The sequence below is a fragment of the Fundulus heteroclitus genome, chromosome 3, assembly GCF_011125445.2.
Source record: "Fundulus heteroclitus isolate FHET01 chromosome 3, MU-UCD_Fhet_4.1, whole genome shotgun sequence".
NCBI lineage: Eukaryota > Metazoa > Chordata > Actinopteri > Cyprinodontiformes > Fundulidae > Fundulus > Fundulus heteroclitus.
This window is the reverse complement of record NC_046363.1, coordinates 30,130,921-30,154,553: the sequence shown is the minus strand read 5'-3', so window position 1 is coordinate 30,154,553 and position 23,633 is coordinate 30,130,921. Positions and strand designations below refer to the sequence as shown.

General features: G+C 42.7%; 1 protein-coding gene across 2 annotated transcripts in view; it reads right to left on the bottom strand.

Annotated features, from left to right (window-relative positions):
• erfl3 (Ets2 repressor factor like 3) overlaps positions 1-23,633 on the bottom strand; it is a 71,156-nt gene that overhangs the window by 6,185 nt on the left and 41,338 nt on the right. Inside the window, exons 2-4 of one of the 2 annotated variants that reach the window (XM_012870353.3) lie at positions 17,187-17,421; positions 1,802-1,917; positions 515-1,665 (exon numbers count right to left, since the gene is read on the bottom strand). In XM_012870353.3, the coding sequence (XP_012725807.2) occupies positions 515-1,665; positions 1,802-1,917; positions 17,187-17,421 (1,502 nt within the window). The remainder of the gene's footprint in view (positions 1-514; positions 1,666-1,801; positions 1,918-17,186; positions 17,422-23,633) is intronic. The other variant, XM_012870354.3, reaches the window with a different exon arrangement.

Genomic DNA, 23,633 nt, shown 5'->3' with positions numbered 1-23,633 from the left:
TTGTAAGGGCGGGTTGCCGAGCATTTAGCAGCATCAAGCTGCCACAGCATGATGCTGCCACCGCCGAGCTTCACTGAGGAGATGCTGCGTTCAGGGTAACATGCAGTGGTGTTGCATAAGGCCATAAGGTAAATGTTGCTCTTATCTGACAGCTTCTTCCATGTGTTTGCCCTGCATGGCATGAAAAAAAACCCCAGTTTTTCCTTGTAACTCTTCCATAAAAGCGCAGTTTCCAGATTGCATGATTAATAATAGTCCTGCTGACAGATTTTCACGCCTCATCTCTAAGGCTCCTTGATCCTCTTGGTTACTTCACTTATCAGGGCTTTCATTGACCAGCCTGGATTTGTAATTTTAAACAACTTTCCACTTCTCAGTTACTGACTGCTTTGCGTTTGTCCATCTTAGTCTTGTAAAATCCTACTGAACTAAATTGAAGTTTGTGGTTGAAACATGACAGAATGTGTAAAAAGTGATTAGTTTTGCAGGGAGACGTCAGAAGCGTTTTCCGTACCTTTATCTTTGGGAGTCCGGCGCTGTTCAACGACTGCGTGGAGGAGGAAGCAGAAATGACGCCCGAGCCGCTGGCCGAGCTCAGGTCGCTGCCGAAGGACAGCGAGGACCCGAGTCCGGAGGTGGAGGACATGGACCCGGATCCTGAGCCCGAGGACAGGGAGCTCTGCCTGGGTTTGCTCTGGCCTTGTCCCTCTCTCTGCTTCCTTCCCAGCGGAGGCGGCTGCAGCTTGAACTTGAAGGGAGACATGTGAGGGGGCTCCTCTCCCAGGTGGAGTGGGTGATGCATGGGGTGGGAGTGGGGGTGGGCGTGGGCGGAGTGAGGAGGCTGCGTGTGGTGGTGGGCGGAGTGAGCCAGAGACGGATGATGGTGCCGGTCTCCAGCCCTCTCCCCTCCTCCGGCTCTCTCGGCCCTCTCGGCGGCGGCGGCTCGCTCCGCGGTCAGGCCGGCCTTGTCGGCGGCCGGCCGGTGGGGCTGAGGGATGACGATGTTGGGGTACTGCAGGAACGCCCGGGGGCTGAGCCCGTAGTTGTAGACAGACTGGGTGTGGGCCTGCAGGTAGCGTTTCATGTCTTCTGGGTTGAAGGAGAAGTGGGAGCCCAGCATGGGGGAAAGCGTGGGCGAGGGAGTGTAGGGGAGGTGAGACGTCGGGGTCATGGACAGCGCCGGAGACAGGGGCGGGGCCAAGAGGCTTGCTCCTGGCGGTCCAGGGAGAGGGGACACGGGGAAGGGGGACAGGGGCTCCTGGTGGATGCGGTGTCCCGAGGGACCGCGGGACCCTGGGTGGGCCGCAGGGTTACCCGGCCCTCCGTACATGCGGAAAAGGGTCTCATGAGACAGGCGGGGATGGATGATGCTTCGGTAGCTCCCTCCACCGCCCGGGCCCCCTCCTCCACCGCCAACACCCCTCTCCCCCCTCTCCTCTCCCGTTCCCCCGTTGCCCTCCTCGATCTCGGAGTTGACGGAGGTGCCGTCGCTGCAGTCGCTGACGGAACCGCGGGCCATGCGTCGCGCCACGGTGCTGAACATGCCCCCCGGGCTGCGCAGGTCCTCGTTGGGCGAGAGCACCTCAGAGGGCGTGGAGGGGGGGAAGCGGAAGTGGGTGCCTGCGCCGGTGGGGACCGGGGGCGCGCTCTGGGGTACGCTGCTTCCTGGGAACGCCAAAGGAAAAAGAGAAAGAGAAATAAGTTAAAACTACACATCGACGCCTGAAACGGTGGCAACATTTTCAGACATCAGGGGGTATTTCAACCACGCAGAAAACCTGCTGGTCTGCCGGGGGCTTACCAGTGGAACCCATATCGATAAACGGGTAGTTGACCAAAACCAGTTTGTTGAAGTTGAACTTATAGGTGAACCTCTTGCCTTTGGTCTTATGAAGGATCCTCTTGTTATAATAATATCTACAAAAGAAGAGAAAAGGCAAAAACCAAACATAAATTTAAAACTCAAGCTTCCGTGTTGCATTAATCATTTCATCGAAATCACGCAGGCAGCGACAGATTGCTTGCACGTGCAGGCCCACACTTTAATAAGGCACAAGTCTTTCATACCCCCCCCCCCCCCCCTTCACCGTCAGCACGACAGATATTACAGAGTGTTGTATGACATTTGCACAAAGCAGACCCAGAAAAGGGGGGGAGGAGAGGCGCGAGGAGGGTAAACGAGATGAGGGAAAACAGACAGATGAGAAACAGAGGATGGACGGAGCGGCACAGTGCTGCAGTGTGTCAGAGAAAGCAAATAATTAAAAAGATCAGAGGCTGGTGTGAGCAGCAGCAACATGGCTGCCAGTGGGGAGGCCGTCCTGAGAGCATTGTTGGGACGAGGCACGTTCAGGGAAGATTTTACAGGTGTTTGTTTTTTATTTTTTTATAAAGGAAAACCAGATTTCAGTTATAAGTCTGAAGGTTTAACAAGGTTTTAAAAAGTTAGTTTCTAGCCGCTAAAACTTTTCAAACAGTTTCAAAGCTTTGAAGTAATTTTAATGAGATGGCAGATGGATAATAGAGTAAACGCCCCTCCCCCACCTGTTGCTGCAACCCCCCCAACCCGGGTTTTCACTTCGTCCGTCGTTACAAAAAAAGACAATCCAGCTGTTTTAGCAGCAAAAAGCGCAGAGTGGTGGCGTTTAGGATCTGAAGTTAGCAAGGCTCAGGCTGCGCTGACAACTACACCCTTCAGTGTGGACGCTGTTACTGAGTGAAGGAACAGTAGGAGGAAGCTGTATGTCTGCCGTTCATACAAGCTCTTAGAGAGCAAGACTTAAAGCAGATAACAGGAAGGCTTAACAAAAAACAGCTTTTAATCTCCAGCTTTCAAGAATGCTAGGTTTAGAAATACTGAAAACTTCAGAGTGGAGGTAAGGATCTAAATTTACGAGGTAATACACACAGAGCCAGGATCCTCTCCTGGATTATTCTTTGTTCTAAGTGTAACAGGGGATGTGTTGTTTTCTGCTTGGCTGGATGCATTCACACAGCGGAGCGTTGCGTAAAGCAGCTCGTAGTTGGCTGTTCATCAAGCTAATAAGAGCTAGTGTTAGCTTATGTTGTCTGGGAGGTTTATAACTTAGCTGCTGCTCGTTTAAGAGATTTACTGACCGTGTCGTACTGATCTCTGTTGTAGGGTCTAACTTTAGCGTAACGGTCCATTGCGTTGAAAAGCACTGGCGAGGACCCTGAGAATGCTGTTTTATTAATACTATTAGCACTGATAGCTAATATAAGAGGCTGACCATGGTTTAGGAGATTGTCTTTTTCTTTTTTTTAAATAGGCTTATGTCTCTCACACAGTGTGACCTTTTATTAAAATAATGACTGAATGCCGGGGGGAAAAAAGGATTTTGAATGATGTTCTTCATTCATCTTATATTATGGTTCTCAAAGAGAAATCCTAAAATGCACCAACAAAGGTAAACGCAGGTCAAACTTTTACAAAAAACCAAAGACTGGAGCTTGGCCAAAATGTTCAGACCTGTGCGTCTCTAATTATTATAGCTTACAACCAGTAAAATAACGGCAGATTTAAATCAAAGGAACCAGAACATGACTTTTTATTACAAATTGCATACCACGAGAGTGTCATACCAATTTATTAGATAAATTTGTGTAAAAGAGGGTTCAAATGGGGCCAAAGACCCGACAGGACATGCTGTCATCATTTCGCTAGACTTTCATTTATGTAACAGCAAAGCAAATCCACCAATAATTCAGCCCATCTTTATCTGTTTATGTAATGGCCATTCTCTCCCTTTCTCCCCCACCCAGAGCTTTCTCTCCCCCCATGGTTCCTCCCCACACTACAAGGCTCCATTTTTATTAACCTTTGTCCAGCCACAGCTCTTTATGTAACATCTCTCTCCTTTCTTATCCAGATCCACATCCACTTTTATGTAACCTCCAGATCCCTGGCAGCCGGCCGCCGCGCACCGTGTGAGGCCAGGAGGAGGCGGAGAAAAACGCAGGAGCAGGTAGAGAAGGAGCTTGTGCACCGAACTGGCACCGATCTCCTTCCCCTGATACAGGACGCTGCTTGCCTCCCGTTTTTTTTCTTCTTCACAGAAACAGACTTTGATTTCCTTCCCTTCAGCGTGTGTTTCCCGACATGAGTTAGGTAATGAGGGCTGGCAGAGATAAGGGCTTCTTGAAGGTATGTAGTTATTGTTAAGCTAATTAAAGCCCGCTGACTATCATTTACACTCAGTGGTAGTTATCTAGATGCCGGCTTGTGTGTGCAAGAGTCTGTTTTTTTTTTTTTTTTTTGTTGCAGTGGAGGTGTCGCCTTTTCTCCCCCCTTTTATTAAACTTATTACTGGACTTTTTAGGCCATTTTTATTACTCTGCAAACAGGCTGTTGCTCTTTTTCACTCGACCCACTCCCCTCACGTGTTAATCTCTCCCACACTGATACCCCCTGTCTTACGCTTTCTCTCACCAACGCGCCTCGCCTCACGTCTTCATCCCAACTCTCTCCACTGATCCCCCCCCCCCTCCCCGAGGCGATGGGTGGGTGAGTGAGGGAGAGACGGCGAGAGACAGGACAGGCCTGCACTGTTGAAAACATTGTTTACGCCAGGCACAAAGCAGCATGTAATTTCTGCTCGAGGGGAGACACTCACAAGGGTCGGGAGAAGAGGGAGGGTGAGGTGTTTGGGAGCAAAGGGAGGGAGGGAGGGAGGGAGGGAGAGGCAGGCGGGAAATCACGCAGAATTACAACAAGAGTGGGATCAAATTGGCCGATTATTGAAAAGTCAACGAGCTGTGCTCCAGTCCGTCTGAGGGTCCGGTACCAACACCAGTCCGGACTGGCTGGAACGTAAAAAAAAAAAAAAAAGATACAGAACACTTTCCCAGTTTGAAAACTCTTGACCTTTCCTGAATAATTTTTCCAGTATTTGAGTCATTTTGACACCTAGAAAGGCATGTTTACTAAAAAGGGTGAATGTGCCTGTCTAGGTGTCCTCCAGCAGCCCAATCCTATAGCTTAGGCTGCTGGAGGAGCGTAAGTTATAAGATTTCTCTCTTTAAATAAAATAAAAATAACTAACAGAATGTAGTTTGAAAAAAAAAATATCATAAATATATTTAGAAACTGCCTCACTGAGCACCTTTAAATACATATTAATCACAACCCAATTCTGATAGCTGGCTCTAAATGTTCTCAAAGATGATTTTGTGAACAATTGTGAACTTCTACAACAAATCTATATTTATTATGTGCTCTTTGGTACCTTATGTTAACTTTTATGTGTTGGTTTTTTTTAATCATAATATACATGTAATACAAAGAGAGTCCCTTACAGACAACATTATTTTATCCATTATATAAAGATCTGTGTAAAATGTAGCCTACTTGGTTAATACTTTAGTATTTTAGTGTGACACACTAAAAATGTCTGGAAGGTCTGTACGTTCATCAATAGTTTTCATAGAGAAGTAAAGATATACACAAAAAAAAATCATCTGGTGACAGAGATACGGCAATTTTCAGCACGATCAGCCCTGATCTTTTTGTTGGGAACTCAAAAGTCCGATCTTTCGCCATACCTAAGTGCTGACAACGACACTTGTCTGTGGATAGCGTGACCAATAAAAGAGGAATTAAAAATGACTCTTTTAAAACGAGGCCAGAGGAAGCAGAGGGTACATAAAATAAAACTGTTTTCTATGACATTAAGTTTATTTAGAAAGACAGAGAGAGCTAGAAATTCGGCAGATAACAGGAAGGCTAACCTCTGTCTATGATAAAACCTGCTGGATTTGGAAATGTTTGCAGCGTTTTAGAGATCTGAGTGTGATGGCGATAATCAATATCCTCTGGGAACTAAAAACGACTGAGGTGCTAACTGTGCCAACTACATTTATTGCTCATCCAAGATGCTATTTACAGTTTGAATTGTCAACTCAATGAATGGCCGGATATTAAAACCATAAAAACCTGTTTGACTACGCTCTCACTCATTGGCAATGGTGGCGCCTAAATTCCTGATATGAATAATTCATGACTGCTTCAGGTATTATAGTTTTAAAGACTAATCGGAAACAGCTGGATTATATCAGCAGGTCGAAGATTTAAAACAACTTAGAGATCAGAAACCAGAAACTAAATTCTGATTGGTGCAGCACTAAGATCTAGAGTTTGAAAAACAAGTCCCATATTTTCCCCCAAAAAATATTTTTTAGAGCTCCTGGTCATTTCATTCTCCAACTTGTATCTCCATTTTTTATCCAGGATGCTTCCTTTTCTTACCCGTAAACAGCTAGTTTCATGTTCATCTACTTTACTACTGTATGTTAGTTTGTCTATCTTTGTACTTAGCATTTCTGTGATTATTTACCTCTATAATTCTTCAAATGCTTAAGATCTCACATATAATTTCAGTAAACATTGACTGCGGTTCTGATCTCAGTACGGTCCGGTTGACACGTACGAAATAGTTGAGATTATGACCCCTGATCAAACCAAAATAAATCTGAGCGACACGTTGCAGGGAGGTATGAGTCCTCACCATTATGACCATTTTTACCTGCAGGAGATTACAAGCAGGTCACAGAAAATCAACTTAAAATTGTTGGTTGTCAAAGCAGGGATAAGAAGTGCCTAAGGTGGGTAAGAACTGACGCGACGTGAATCAGAAAAGTCCTGTGGCGGATTGTTCCTTTTCATCAAGTACAGAAAACTGCAAGACTACAAAATGTTGGTGGTGAAATGACAAAATTCATGAATCAGAGCTAATAAAACCAAACACAGAGATCGAATATCCTGATTCTACTTGGACAAAAACCAGAATCTGGGATGTTTAAAAGGAGGGACAAGAAGATAGCTGCTTTAGCAGATTCAAAAGATATACAGTTTAGGGCTGAACAATTAATCGCATTTTCCATATAGTCGCGATTTAAAAAAACGCAATTTCCAAATCGCAGAGTCTGCAATTTTTGGCTATGTAACAATTAGGGAATTAGACACGTCCATTAGGTGTTGGTAAAATGTTTAAAGTAGGTTTGCTTCCACATGGAAGGAAAGACAGTTGCAGCAGTGAGATAATCTAATTTTATTACTTGTTTTAGAGTTTGTATAATACATAGCATTAAGTACAGGTCAATCAGTTTAATACATAGACTTGCTTGTTGGTTGGACTTTGCACTTTATGTTCAACAAGGATTGATGTCCCAATCAACTAAAATCTGTTCTCTTGAATAATATTCTGATTAATAGAAACATTAAAAGTTCTTGTTTTAAATAGTCTTTGTTTACAAACGTCTTTATTTAGACGCCATTTTTGTTGCTTGTGGTTAACGCAGAGAAAAGTCAAAATTGCAATTTTGGTTGAAATATATTGTAGGCAGAACGCAATCATTTCTGCTCCGAGTTTAGATGCTGTGGGTCTTTTAGCAACTAATCTGCACAGCGAGGAAACAAAATGATTTGTTGTTTGTATATGTTTAAAAAGACATGATAAATTAAGCTGGAAAAAAAAAAAATCGCATTAAATCGCAATATTAAGAAAAAAAAAAATCGCAATTGATTATTTTCCAAAATCGTTCAGCCCTAATACAGTTTCTGTATGGAAATGTATAGAAAGACACTTGAGGCTGATTCTACAGTTCAGCAACACCTCCTTGCTTTCTCTTAGATAAGTCCCCTGCTTGTTGTAAACATTATTCCAGAAAATATGGGTCTGAATCAAAGTTGGGATCTTCTGCACTGCAGCTAAACGGATAAGGAAAAGGAGCGAAGACACACGAGGTGAAGTATGCCGAGATCCAAAGTTGGACATACGTAGCAGCAACTGATTCTGAGTCTGGAGCACATGCTGACCCCCCCCCTTTCCCAATTCCTGCGCCGTCATACGGCCAGACGGTCTTTGAAGAGCATTTGAACTCACTTCAAAAGAGAAGAAAGGGATTCTTTGAGTGCCTGTGTTTAGCTGCCCACCAAACTTGCCCTGCATGCATACACAGACACTCACACACACCTCCGACATCCTCAGCGCTGCTTCATTCAGAAACAGTCAAAATCCTGCGTGAGTGGCCGCTCACACGCATCCCCTGCTTCTTTAATTCACGCCGTGCTCGACTAAAACTTATAAACCGCACAATCGGTCAAAGTAAAGATCCGAGCAAACACAGAAGGGCTTTTCTATTAACTCACTGTTTACGGTGACTGATTCCAGGCATGAGGATGCAATTACAGAAACGCACATCAAGTTCAAATGTGAGGATCAAAGCAGAGCTGGGTCTAAATTACATGAACATCGACACTTTAAACTGCACATTAATTACGTTTAAAGACAGTTTTTATTATCACATATGCTTTGGATCTTCTATTGCATTGAAGTATCGTACGCAACTATACACATGGGCACAACTAAATACGGCCTAAACTTATGAGAGGAACTAAATTTTAATTTTACAAACATCACTGTCACTATTTTCAGATATTTTGTCTCATTAGGTTGTGGCTCAGAGGATCTCTGCCTAAAATAAGCTCTAACAGGGTAACATTTTGAGAAGTGAGTGGGTTTAACTGTTTAAGTTTCCAGTTATGTAATTGTGTAAAATGCTGCAGCAAGAGTTCTAATGGAAATCAACCAGAGGGATCATATTTCTCCAATTTGAGCTTCCCTTCATTGGCTTCTTGTTAAAATCAAGAATAGAATTTAAAATTCTTCTTCTAACGTATAAAGTCCTTAATAATCAAGCTCCATCATATATCAGAGCTCTGATTACCCCGTATGTTCCTAACAGAGCACTTCGCTCTCAGACTGCAGGTTTGCTGGTGGTTCCTAGAGTCTCTAAAAGTAGAATGGGAGGCAGATCCTTTAGCTATCAGGCTCCTCTCCTGTGGAACCAACTCCCAGTTTTGGTCCATGAGGCAGACACCCCGTCTACTTTTAAGACTAGGCTTAAAACTTTCCTTTTTAACAAAGCTTATAGTTAGAGTGACTTAGGTTCCCCTGAGCTACCTCTGTAGTTATTCTGAGTTCTCCTACTGTTCTCCAATTTCCATTGTTTGTTATTTCAACTTTTAACTTTTTGTTCTGTCTTTTTTCTCTTCATAGAAGGTACACCTGGTCTTGCGTTCTGTTAGCTGTGACATCATCCATGGGAGGCAGATCATCCAGTATTACCATATAACATAGAAAGGATTCCTGGATCAATGTGTGCTTCTGTGCTTTTTGTGTCTCTGCTCTGTCTTCTCTTTGAGTCAGATGACCGTTCACACTGAGCCTGGTTCTAGTTCTGCTGGAGGTTCTTCCTTCCCGTTAAAGGGGAGTTTCCCTCCAATCAATTCTTAAGCTGTTTTAAATAGGATTAACTGAGGACATTTTGTATTAATTAAATTAAATAACAAAAAAATAGATCATACTGAAGATTTTCTTTAAATTTAGTATAAATTCTGATATTTTAACAAGGGTTTCACAGTAAATAAAAAAAAAAATCTCATAGGACGACATTTATTTCCCTGCAGGATTTCACAAAATATTAAGTTTCTTAAAATATGCACTGAAAAAAATCCCCTACGAATTCTCATTTGTGTGCATTTGTGTTGAGGACATCACAAGGCAGAACCAAGCCGATCAGCTGCTCAAACGAAGCACAATGGCAGACAAGCGACTTTTAACAGATTGACTGGCCTGCAGTACTACTACCTTAATTCAATAGTGTTCAAATATTATGGAAACCAATTAACTGATCTTGCATGCAAGTCAGCAGTGTTGCATTTAAGGAAGAATATGATTTTAAAAATACAACTAAAAGAAGACAAAAACAAGGGAAATAGAAAAATAGATGTGAGTTTTGTGATGCCACCAGAGGCATGTGAAGATGAACGTCTGTTGTTTGGAGGGAAGGTTTTATCTTGAATATATTAACCGTTATAGACAAAGCGCAACAGAAAACCCTAAAAAAAAAAAAACTGATCATAAAATGATGTAAAGGTCACAATACATATCTAAACTAAACTTGGTGTAATATTCCAGAAGGATCTGGCCAGTAGCTTTAAAAAAAAACGAAAACATTACAGAGATCTAAGATAAGAAATATTTGACCCAACTAACAGATTTTGGTAAAAAGCCAACTTGTGTTCATCTTGTATTGTGGTTTATGGAGAAGATGAAGAAGTCATGATGAAGCATCGCAACGCTCTGGCAATGCCAGTGAAAAAGGATCCTCTCAAAGACCAACTTTATTTAATAACCATTAATATTCTGTCTCGTCTAGCCCTTCTTCAGCGTTAGTCCACACATAACACACGAAGCGACACGTTTGGTCCTCTGAAAACGAACAGTGGCAGCCCCGCTTTGCGTGCGCGTGGACAGGCTGTGCCTTGGCCATTGTTGGGCTGTAAATAGGGGCTGACTGTGACAGGAAGTCAGGATTAAAATACTCCCCATGCGTCCTTTGTTTATTTTCTGCCTCTTTCGTCAGCATTGGCTGTTGCAGACACTCGAACACTCACATCCCAGCCAGATCTACCTCAACACACACACACACACATACACACACACCAGCTGCTCATACTCAGGTGTGTGTTTGTGTGAACAAGTCGAGCACGTCAAAAGCCTTCGTGTAACGGTGTTTACCGAGTGGGAAAGGAAATTAAAAGTGTTTGTGTGAACATGTGGGCTGGGCTGGGGGGGGGGGGGGGTGTGATTTGTGAAGATGTTGCATGCTCTGTACGTGTGCGTGCGCCGATCTAAATATATTTGATACGCTGACATCCATGTGCATGTGTTTCTGCTGGAGAAAGGGATCTGGCCAGGCTCGGGCTTGGACCGGTCACACGCTCCTGTGGGCGCAGGGCAGAGAACAGAGACCCCATTGAGCCGGGGGACAAAGACAAACGCACAGAACTCGTGGAAGCTGAATGCGTACATGCTGCAGATAGAGACAATGGTCGAACAATGCACGCGCATTAAAAGTCACACAAAGTCACGGCGTGGTTCGGTCGCTGCCGTTTCTCTCTGGCGCTGGGCGCTTCCACTGAATGCACGGCAGCGAAACAGAGAACCTCTGACCCGTAAACAGGCCCCCGCCGGCGGTGGTTAAAGGGTGCGCATGCAGCAGCGTTTCCTGCAGCGCGTTTTGTAAATGTGGTCACTCGGGTTTGAACGAAAGCGGATCGAGAGGCAGCAGCAGTTTGAAAGTAAGGCGTCGCTTCGCCCTTCGCGTAACACGCCGCGGAGTTCTCGAGCGGCGGCCCATCGATTGAATAAATGCTGGAAAAGAAAGCGATTGTGTGTGAGGAAAAAGCCCGCTCGGGCCACGGCCTGTACAATGGTGCGTTTGTGTACACGACGCAGGGCATGAGCCGTGTTGGTAATCTTTACCAGCTGTGCGTGGCAGTCGCCGTGACCTCTGACCACCGAGCAAACGGCGGCTGCTGACTGGCCGACACGGAGGTCTGGGGGTCTAAGGGAGCTGGGACCTCTTAGCGTGATTACACTCATTAGGCCGGCACTCTGCAATGCATGATTGGTAACAGGCTTCATTTACCCCCACCATGCTGGGCTCGTTGCAGCCATTCTGCTTCATGGGAGCTGAAAGTGATGCAAGGAGTAAGAGGTGAAAAAAAAAAAAAAAAAAGGTCCTTCTTTTCCATTTCCCTTAAGAGACCACAGATAAAACTGTAGCTGAGAGTTAGATTGTGCTTATCTCTTGATTAATTAGCAGAATTGGCTTTAAACTTTTAAACAAGGAGGCGAGGAAGACTAGAGGTGTTTATATGGATCTGGGGCATCATCTGATTGCTTTAAATCTGACTTTCTACACCAACACTGCAAAAATGGATCTAAAAATAAGTAAAATGTTCTTAAAGTTAGTGTATTTGTCCTTGATTTGAGCAGGTAAATAAGATTATCTGCCAATGGAATGAGTATTTTGACCCCTAAAATAAGATATTTAGACATCCTGCACTTGAAATAAGACGATGGAGATGAATTTTTCCTATTTTAAGTGCAAAAATCTTATTCCATTGGCAAATCATCTTATTTACCTGCTCAAATCAAGGACAAATAAAATTTTCTTAAAATGAGAGTATTTATTTTTAGTTCCGTTTTTGCAGTGAAGACAGGACAGTGCCGTCCTTGTGCCTTTGTTTTTTACATTACAACTACAAATTGAAATGTATAATGTTGGGATTTTGTGACAGACCAACACAAAGGAGCATATATTTGTAAAGTGGAAGGGAAGAAATGTGTGCAAAATACAGCAGTTCAGTGAAGGCCTCAAAGGTTTGTTAGTGAACAAACAGCATCCCGAAGACAGGGAGAAAGTTGTGGAGAAGTCTGAAGCTGGATGAACACTGTAAAAATTGATCTAAAAATAAGTCAAATGTTCTTATAGTTAGTGTATTTGTCTTTGATTTGAGCAGGTAAATAAGATTCTTTGCCAATGGAATGAGTATTTTGACCCCTAAAATAAGATAATTAGACACCCTGCACTTGAAATAAGATGATGGAGATGAGTTGTTCCTATTTTAAGTGCAAAAATCTTATTCCATTGGGAAATCGTCTTATTAACCTGCTCAAATCAAGGACAAATGCACTAATTTTAACAAGATTTTACTTAATTTTAGTTCCGTTTTTGCAGTGAAGTCGTAAAAAAAAGTTCACAAGCTTCGAACATCTCACACAGATCATCTGAAGAATAAAGAGTGTGGCACAAATGCAAAACCTACCAAGACATGACCTGAACGGACTAATCAGACAAGGAGAACATTAGTTAGACAAACAGCCAAGAGGACCACGGTAACCCTGGAGGAGCTGCAGAGATTCACCGCTCAGGTGGGGGAAGCAGTTTGCCACGAAACCATGTAGGGAGACATCAAACACTGGGAAGGTGGCGCTCTGATTAGATGAGATTCAAATTGAACTTTCAGCTTTGGTGGAAAAACCAACACCCAGAGCACAACCGTCACCCCTGTGAGACGTGGGGGTGGTAGCGTCATACTGTGGGGTGTTTCTCTTTGGTAGAGATAGGGAAGCTGGTCAGAGATGAGAAGACGGACGGAGTTAAAGAGCAAAGAAACCAGAGAATGGGCCTGACGTTCACCTTTCAGCAGGAACCTAAACGCCTCTAAACCAACAACCAGAGCTATTCATTAAAACGGATGTTCACAGATGCATTTCATCCACTCGGGCTGAGCTTGAGCTACTTTGCAAAGAAGAAAGGCCAACGCTGGTGGGGAAACACCTCCACAATTATTTTATTATCCTGCAAAGTTACTTTATTATCCTGCAAAGTTACTTTATTATCCTGCAAAGTTACTTTATTATCCTGCAAAGTTACTTTATTATCCAGCAAAGTTACTTTATTATCCAGCAAAGTTACTTCATTATCCTGCAAAGTTACTTTATTATCCTGCAAAGTTACTTTATTATCCTGCAGTTACTTTATTATCCTGCAAAGTTACTCTATTATCCAGCAAAGTTACTCTATTATCCAGCAAAGTTACTCTATTATCCAGCAAAGTTACTTTATTATCCTTCAGAGTTACTTTATTATCCTGCAAAGTTACTTTATTATCCTTAAAAGTTACTTTATTATCCTTCAAAGTTACTTTATTATCCTGCAAAGTTACTCTATTATCCTGCAAAGTTACTCTATTATCCAGCAAAGTTACTCTATTATCCAGCAAAGTTACTTTATTATCCTTCAGAGTTACTTTATTATCCTGCAAAGTTACTTTATTATCCTTAAAAGTTACTTTATTATCCTTCAAAGTTACTTTATTATCCTGCAAAGTTACTCTATTATCCTGCAAAGTTACTCTATTATCCTGCAAAGTTACTTTATTATCCTGCAAAGTTACTTTATTATCCTGCAAAGTTACTTTATTATCCTGCAGTTACTTTATTATCCTGCAAAGTTACTCTATTATCCAGCAAAGTTACTCTATTATCCAGCAAAGTTACTCTATTATCCAGCAAAGTTACTTTATTATCCTTCAGAGTTACTTTATTATCCTGCAAAGTTACTTTATTATCCTTAAAAGTTACTTTATTATCCTTCAAAGTTACTTTATTATCCTGCAAAGTTACTCTATTATCCTGCAAAGTTACTCTATTATCCTGCAAAGTTACTTTATTATCCTGCAAAGTTACTTTATTCTGGAATCCACTGCAATTTACTGAAATTCTAAAGCTGTATGCAAATGAAATTTTGTTCTGTACGCACTCTGTGCATACAAAATGACAATAAAGTCTAAGTCTAAAAGACTGGCAGCTGTAATTTCAGTGAAACGTTGTTGGGTGTTGAGCTAGGAGGGGAGGATAAGTCCAGGGGACACGAAGGAGGCGCCGTAATCACTTTAATTCACCAAGAAAAAGCTGAAAAGGGACATCTAACTTCTCAACGTCCGCCTCTTCCCCATGCGCGCTCCTGTACACAAACGCACACTCGCCCTGTTTGAGTGTAATCCTCTCAACAGGAGTGGGAATTTCACAGCAGCCGTGGGAGCGGGAGGCCAGGATGACGCATGGGCCGAGGCTGCGTCCCCTCAGCGGAAAGCCGGCACATATACGCACATGTCCGCACACAATGAAGGCGTCCTGATTAAGGGAATTTCCACCATGTGCTCGGCAGGCAGAGAAGAATAGGAGCACCGGGGTAAAAATAATAATTACAAAAGGCAGAGTGATAAAAGGAACACTTCAAAACAAGCAGGCCTTTTCAAGTGTGTGTTCGTGTGTGTGTGTGTAGGCCCGCTGCCACATGCTGACTGCGGGCTCCATTATTAGCCGACTGCAGGTTTTCTCCATATGAGGGCCACAAGGAGGCCTGCTCTCCAGCAGTTTGCTCCATATGGGGACGGTTACCGTGCACATGTGTGATTGCTTGCTCCCCTTATGACTTCATCAATCTTTACGTCGCTACCGATGTCTAGAGGGGAGGCATTCCTGCAGTTTCTTGCAGTGCGTGGTGTCGAGTGCGCAGCGTCTTGTCCACTGATCTGTCTCTAATCCTGAAGTGACACCGACTAATATATGGACGCCAAAACGGACGACCTGGCCCTCAGGGGGGGAGCTGAGGACGCGGCTGCAGGAAGAACTAGCTGGTAATCAGCCTCCGAGGCTGGTTCATCAGAGAGCACTAAGACCCACTATATATAAGCACTTACTGAGTCCTAAGCTCCAAATCTACTCAAGCTTCCAAAGGATGGCCATGCTATAAATACAAAGCCAGACAACAACTACCTTGGCCATATTCTTTTAAATCCAGATTGCATGTCTCAATAAGTGTGCTGTTAAATGTGGCCAGAAATAAGCAATCCCTTTTAATGCTGGCTGTCCTCATGGGATCCCGCCTGTAACGGACATCGTCCTAATCTCGCCAGTAAATGAGCGTATTTAAGCCGTGCCATGAAGCAATCCCATGCATTCCCTCCCTTATGTGGCTTTCTTTAAAGTGCTTAACCCTGATCTCGGCCGTCTTTATGAAGACGCGAGGAGTCGTGGGCTAAATAAGCAGTGAATGAGACGTGATGTGAGCTGCTGGGATGGCGATGAGAGGAGTTCCTCAGGGTTCGGTTCGAGGGTTCGGCTCAAACGAAGCACATAAAAAAAAACTGTTCGCACGAACAAACAAAAAAGAAACAACTTTGTTGTTTGTAAAAATGTGCAACTGACCGATATATATCTAAAAGTTGTGAATACATATAGAGATATGTGATCTTTGTTTTTGGCTAAATCTAAATGTAATTACATTTTTATCGATATTCTACCGGTAATAAACAATACTTCTATTTAAGCAGCAGTAGAAATTATTGTTTCTCCTTTAACAATCATTGGTCATGTTATAGATTTTACACATTTTGTGTAAAATACCACAATCCTATGAGGTTTGGAGCTAGGGTTGTCATAAGGAGAGGTTTACCTAATACAGATTAATATATAGGGACCGTGTTTCACCCTAAGAAACGGCTAAAAATGCAACTCTGTGAGCTTCAAACTGAGGACATCCCTGTAATACACTAATGGACTTGGCAGAGTAGGTGTCTGTGGATAAAACCTGAACCGAAAGGTGTAAAGGCCTTATTGGCCTATTGAGTTAGTGCTTTAACACTAATTGGAGAATAACAGCAGCTAAATTTATCCCGTCGTGCCAATGAGGTTATTTCTTTTTATTCGTCAACACGAGGGCAGGGATTTAGCCACAATTTAAGATCAAGGAGGGGGAAGTGATACGACTGACTGACAACATTAACCCACATTCACAAACCTCTGCACTGACAAAAAAAAAAAACTTTTATTACTTTTCACTCTGATATTCCTAAAAAACAATATCTACCAGTTGGCAACTTTTAAAAGAAGCCATTTTTCTCTTTGTCCATTTATCCAAATTTTATAAGCTGGAACCAGTTTACTCTGTTATTGCACCGATCACTCTTTGCTGTAGCTTTTATTGGCCGATACCGGTTTCTGGCTTTCTTTGTGATCTGTGCTGCAGCATCTTAAAAGAGGTAGAAGTTTTAAATTACACAGAAAAGCAGGTAATTACAAGGTTATTCAGATTTATGCAGCAACGCATTTTGTCTTCACCTTTGACTCATTTTTAATCAACCTAGAAAACATGCAATAAAGTGTGCTCACCCTTTCTTAATTTGCATGCATTTAATGAAAGGGAACAATTTATTTTTTCAGTCAACGATCAGAACAATTTGGTTGATTCCGACTGATTAGTGCATCTCTAGTCACCACAGCAGCCTTGCCATTGTTGGTTTCCTCTGCAGCCCAATGAAAGTAACACATTTCCCATCTTGGCTATTAGTGGCTGCTCATTACTAAACGTCATGGGCAATGACAAAACTAGAAATCTACATCTGGATCTATGCTAGAAACTTAGAGAACAAGGTCTAAAAGAAAGAGAACCTTTCTGACATGCTTACTCATTTGTGCGGGGGATGCTATACCGGACTTAACTAAAATCCAGGTAGGGTTTTATTTAATTCAAAGTGCATTTACAATAATAAAACTTGGCTATCCTAAGCAGGAAAGATGGTTTCTAGTCCCTTGATGGCACTTTATCTGATGCAGATTGCGATTCTCTGACCTTGACCATAATCAGGATTGTTAAACTGCACAAAAATCAGCTGAAAAAAAAACAGTGAAACGAAGTTAAAGCTTCTCTCCCATAAACCCTCTCAGGCGGTTCAGCTGTCGGCCTACCTCAGTGCCCTGCTGAGCTTGTCGTAGTTCATCTGTGGTTTGCACTTCCTCGCCCCCCACAGCCGGGCCACCTCGTCCGGATCCTTGATGACAAACTCTCCGTAGTCCCCTTGCCACGCGATGACGTCGTGGTACTCCTCTTTCCTCAGCAGCTCCAGGATGAAGTGCCACAGCTGGATCTGCCTGGAGCCCGGGCTGGACTCTGGCTTGTAGGCCCATTCTGGAAAGGCAAACCCTGCCGCAGGCAGAGCAAAGGGTTAGTGGGGGTAACTTGAACATTGCCTGAAACCGTGAGTGTAAGACGCGTGGGGACGGTGATCCGCGATGGGGTTTTTTGAAACAACAACAGTGAGGTTTGAGAAAGATTCAAGATTCCGGGCGCACAATGAAGATGTTACTGTCCACATAACTTCCTCTAGTGCATTACATCAATAAAAAAATTAATTAGCTGGTTATAAAAGGATGTATTAACATGTCTTATTTTGTCTAATCTTGTCATGAGTTTCTCTCGCTGTTACTTTAGGCTGAACAGTTTGGTAACTGCTGTTCTTGGACGTAATTCAACCCAAGTGCAACAGTTTTTAAACATCATCTTATTTCTTGTTTCTGATGCATCCAAATTTATCCAAGCAACAATTTCACTATTACTTTTAAGATTAGACTGCTTTATTTATTTTCACGTTTCCGTCTGTATTGTAGCTCCTCCCTTTGGCGTTGCACCGTTCTGATTTTTCATTCGCTCCGGACACGAGAGTGACAAAAATTCAGAGAACTGGAGCCGCACAATATGTTGCATTATTAAGAGGCTGCGATTTTAATCAGTAATTTATCTAGCCTGCTGTGCAGACTTTCATTTTAGATGCTAAAGTTTACAGAGAGTTGTGGGGACATCATGATTAAAAAGTGAAGAAATGTGCGTTAACTGCAACTGTTATTGTCACTGCAATATTCATCAATAACGCTTTCCTAATACGCACCTCTACAAAGAGCTGTAAACATGAACTGTACTTTAAATGACTCAACTGAAACTGAGGAATAAAGAGGAATAAAAACTACTAATCTGTGTCAAACATCAACGGAAATCTTGCAAGTTGCATCACAATTTGTTACTTTTGCGTCAACGTATGAAATCCAGGAACATTAAAGCAGAAACAACTCATATTGGTTAAGCAGATTGTCTTACTGCTTTAAATAAACTTTAATTTGAAGTATAACAGGCTATGAAAGCGAACATTCAGAGTCATAATGTGGGGTTAAAACTCGCGGCGCGGCACTTCCTGTCTACACCTGATCCGATGTAGATCCTCAACTGAGGTTAACAGGCAGAAAAATGCAAAGCTTCTAGAAAGTAAACAGATAAATTAACAAAGAACCAATAAAAAAAAGGCACTGTGGCGTCCTGCAACCAGGCTGCGCAGCTCTGCGTTCGTCTTAATCACGACTCGCATCGACTTTTCCAAACCACTTCCCCACACTGTCATTAGGTCAGCGTCTCGCCACAGCAGCTCTTTGCAGGAAACACAAACGCACTCTGAAAGTACAACCGAAAGTCGTCGTGTAAGTGGGCTTTATGGAAGGGTTAGGTGCTCGAAAAAAACCTTTCCACCTCTCTCCTCCACCTCTTTCCTCTCTCATGCAATCACTCTTTCCCCTGACCCGGAGGAAAACAACATGTCCAGTCATCCCTCTTGTCTATCCCTCCATCTCTCTTTTTTCTCTCTCTCTCTCCACCCTCCGCTCGAAGGAAACACAGAGCTGGAGGCGCAGAATGAGACCGTAGGCGAGGGTATATGACTGTTTTCATGAGCATGTGTGCACCCAAATGTACGAGCCTGAAAAGAGTTTATGTGCCGTTGCGTGTGTTTAAAAATGTTTGTGCAAGTCTCCCACTAACATTCTGTTGCCTGGGTGGTCAATAAATCTGACACGACTAAGCAAAACAAACTATTGGAGTGTAGTATGTTGCCAAATTTTGCCCGGGCTGGATTTTATTTTAGCTGCAGTCACGCCGACGGCTCAGAGATGAGAACGACAAGGCTGGCTCCGATAAGCAACATAACCTCGCTAGCTTGCATGTAATCTGCGACACATATGGATAACTTATTTTGGTTGCAAAAAAAAAAAAAAAAGCATCACACGAGAGAACGAGCAACAGGGTTAATTTGCATTAAAGCATCGTCCGAACCTGTTGACACCTTTGGTAAAGAGGAGTAGAAAAAAAAAACTAATAAATTCATCACTTATTGCAGTAGCAGAATCTTACAGTGAACCTTTTATTTGACATTTATTCAGTAGGGAATAAAAAAAAAATAGCAAGAAAAAATAAAAGTTACTGGTGATAATTTTTAGCCTTGGAGGCTTTATTTACTAATCAATGGCTTTGTTTCCCTGAAGCATAAACATGACAGGCAGGAGACACGAAAATACACTGTTCAAGTAAGGTGGATGGCAACCAGTGGTTTTAAGCAGTAAATACACTGGGCGCATGACGTAAGCGGCGCAGCATACATGTGTGCTTTAAAAAGCAGAAACTTACACTGGACGAAAATATGCTCCACGGCTACGTACTACAGGAAGAACTTTTGCCAAATGGTTAAGTTATGAAATTCCCAGAAATATATCCTACGTTTTGATCACCTAAAAGTCCGTGGCTTAACTATCTGATTAGAAATCCAATATATTAGTTTGTTAGCTCGTCAAAAACCACAAAGAACCGCTGATTGAGCGTAGAGAAATGAACAGATTTAGGTTTTGTGTATTATTTTGTAGAAAGAGCACCAAGTAGAAGGCGCACCTTGGCCTTTCTTCTACTAGTTGACGAGGAAAGGCAGAGCGCTCAGCGACAATGGGATACTTTTGGGGAGTGATCTTTGACACAGGATCTTTTCTTCCTCTTAATTCCTTCGCCAAACAGGAGCGCCATTTGATTCAGGTGTGTAGAAAACGGACACATCTAGAAGTTTCAGGCCTCCGGCCCTCGAGGATTTGAGTTTGAGACCATTGGTATAGACCAGGGGCGCTCAACTCCAGTCCTCGAGAGCCGGTGTCCTGCAACCTTTAGATGTGTCCCTGGTCTGACACGCCTGAGTCAAATAATCGGTTAATTAGCAGGACTCTGAAGAACCTGACTGCATACTGAGGAGCTAATTGTGCTATTTGATTCAGGTGTGTGGGGTCAGGGAAACCTCCAAAAGTTTCAGGACACCGGCTCTCGAGGACTGGAGTTGGACACCCCTGGTATAGACAGTAGTTACTTGCCTAGATTTGCACACATCCACTGTCAGAGAAATAATTAAAATGTTTAAATAACTGAAAATGAGACAAACAAAGCTACCAAGTTTATCTGGACCCACACAGAGTCAGTTTGCTTTGGTCAGAGGAGATAAAGATCAAGCTTTTTCGTGACAAACGTTCCAGGTGGGTTTAAGGCGAAGCAAGGGCTAAATATGGCTTAATGTTGGGTAAAGTGGAGGACCTGTGATGCTGCGGGCCGCCTTCTCTTCCATCAAGACAGAAACGTTTCAGCTGAGGAGGGAGCTGAGAGAAGAGTGTAAAGGAGAGGAGCCTTTGACGATGTACAGGACAATGTCTTGACAATGTACAGACATCGATGCAGAAGAGAGCCGTCAAAGACCCGATTTACTGGATGTATCGGGTAAACTAAGCGGTGTCCCTGAGTAAATAAACTCACTCAAATGAAAGGTTGGATTTTCAGCCACTGCAATAAAAGATGAACGATTTTTTTTTTTACAGCTTTTTATACATCTTCACCAAGGCTACTGATGTGAGAAGTCTTATATATCATTATATGATTAGTAATAATACTTCATCTCATGTACATATTTAGCTGAGGAACACCAGAAGTTAATGAAACTATAATCCTTACCATCGTTCCAGAGCTGAATAGACACGATAGGGACAAAGATGAGCATTTTTTCTGTAGTCAACTGGGTTTCAATTGTTGAATTTGGTTTGGATAATTATATACATTTTACTTTTTAAAGCCAGGAAATGATTAATAATGACACTATGGGTTGTTTTGTAGCGTAAACTCAGAGCATGCAAATGTGAGCAGAATAGAAAGGAGATGGCTGGGCTGGGATTGGGTAAACAGGACAAATCATCAGATTATGGACGTTCAGGCGTGTCAGTGGTCTCTCTGGATGACGGCCTGCAGCAGAGACGGATAGCCCTGATAATCTCCTCTGCCCTCCTCGTTTAGGCGCCGTTGCATAACGCCAAATGAGACTGATGGCAAACTGTCGTGTGTACAAAAAAAAAAAAAAGTTTCAGTACTTCATCCTTTCCTACCCAGATAGCAGCCATTTCTCATCGTGGTTATGTTGTGCTTTCCCTCCACCGTGATCTACCAGCAAAGCACGGTCAATGAATCACATCCGCCTACTTCGAAGTCATTTTGTGATAGAAAATAAAGATTTCTGATGTTACTCAAATTATGTATGAGATGCCTACACGTTTTTCCAACCTAAAATTATGGAAAGCTTTATTTGCAGTGCATAAAACGCCGACCGTAGCAGCTACAGCTACAACAAGGTGGCCCTTGACTTAAAACTATGGATCTTTGACGAGTAACACTGCTGCTGCAAAAAAACAAAACGTTAAACTGTCATCTGCGTTTGTAGTTTCCGAGACTTTCCAGGGCTGCATATGTAGGTGGCAGTTAACATGTAAATGACAAAGTCACTTTGTTTCCTTTTTTTTCCCTTTTCTCACCCTCCTCCTCCTCCTGTTTTACATTTACATTAAATCAGGAGGCACAAATCAAACGAGGCGCATCATGCACACATTTTCCTGCAAGGACTTCAACACAGAAAAAGCAGAAAGAACAATTATATATATTTTTTTACAACAACAACAACAACAACGTAGTCGGACGAGTGCGTAAGACGGACTCAAAGCGAAGTGACTGGTCATGTCTCCATCTGGCTGAAATGAATAAATGAAGATTGCTGACCACATCTTCGCCACCGAGCCTGACGTGTTGCTGTTAAAACAAGACAGCTGCTCCGCCGAAGCCGCTTGGTGGCCAACACGGGATGACTGTGTCGGATGCGTAACTGTCTGCATGTAAAGCAGGGAGCTGCGAGAAAGAGAAATAAATAAGCAGAGCTTCTCAAACAAACACCAGATGAATGCGAGATGGAAAACAGCTTCCCGGGTTTTCAGCCGTTATATGCAGACGCTGAGCAGTTTGTTGGCCTTTTGTGCATATTTAAGTCAGGGAGGATCCATCTGCAGGGATTCGTTTCAACTTTGTCAGAGGAAGCGCTGAAGGAGAGGGGGGAAAAAGCACCCGAGATTTTTTTTTTTTTTTTTTTGCAAGATGCTGAACTGGAAGAGAATCCGACAGCAACCTTTGCTCTGGTCTGCAGAGGAAAGTCAGCGTGAAATGTTCACAAAGTTGCATCGGCACGAATCAATGACCTTAAATGAGGCTAATTCCCAAAAACATGTTGCTGTACGGACTTAATCTTCGGTTAAAAAAATTAAAAAGCACCTAAAATACACCAGCCAGGCAGATGTATGACTGCTTTGCAATGTAATTATTAGTGTTTATCAAATAATTTAATGATTAAAGATGCAGGAAATGCTCGGTGGCTCAGCTGGTGGAGCAGGAGCACCAAGAGGTCCCGGGTTTGATTCCCAGTCATGGGCCAGTTGCTGCGTGTCTTCCCCTTCTTCCTCTCCACCATCTTTCCTGTCAAATTACTGTTCAATAAAGGCAACGAGTGCCAAGAAGTTCTTACATAAAAAAATTAAAGATGCGCCAAGAAATCACTTAATAACTAGTTTGATTGCCCGTAATTAGTGTCAGAAATCCCTTTTACTAAACTAGAGTACACAAACCACAGTGAAGCCCTGCCAAGTCTCAGCAACAGCCCTGCTTTTCTGTGAAGGATCTGTTTCTGAGTGAAAAATACGCAGCATTACTGAGGTGTTTAAAATTAAGTCAGAGGAAGCAGAGGTCCCAGAAGCCTTGTGAATAGAAGAGCATTTTCTAGGACAAATGTTGAGACATGGGATTCATTCAGCAAGTCAGAGATGGACAGAGAGGACGCTTAAAATGAATTACAGCAAATTTGCTGTTGGTTCTTTTGAGCTTTTAGCCTCTGTGATGGAAAGCAGTTGATTTGGAAATGCCGGCCACCTTTTGGAAATGTAAAAGTTTGGTAAAGGATCATTCTGCAAGGATTCTACTTCAAAAGATGGACATTTTGAATTTCCTTTTTTCATTTAAAACAGACATGGACATGGTGGAAGTATAATTAACTTTTTGAGCAAATAAATACTCCAATTAAATTCTGAATACCCTAAAATATGATTTCTGTGGATGTACAAAACAAGCAAGGATCCAAATTAAATGATCGAGCCTTTATATTCCTGCGGTACATGGGACTAAAACAACATGCAATGCGCTTTAATTAC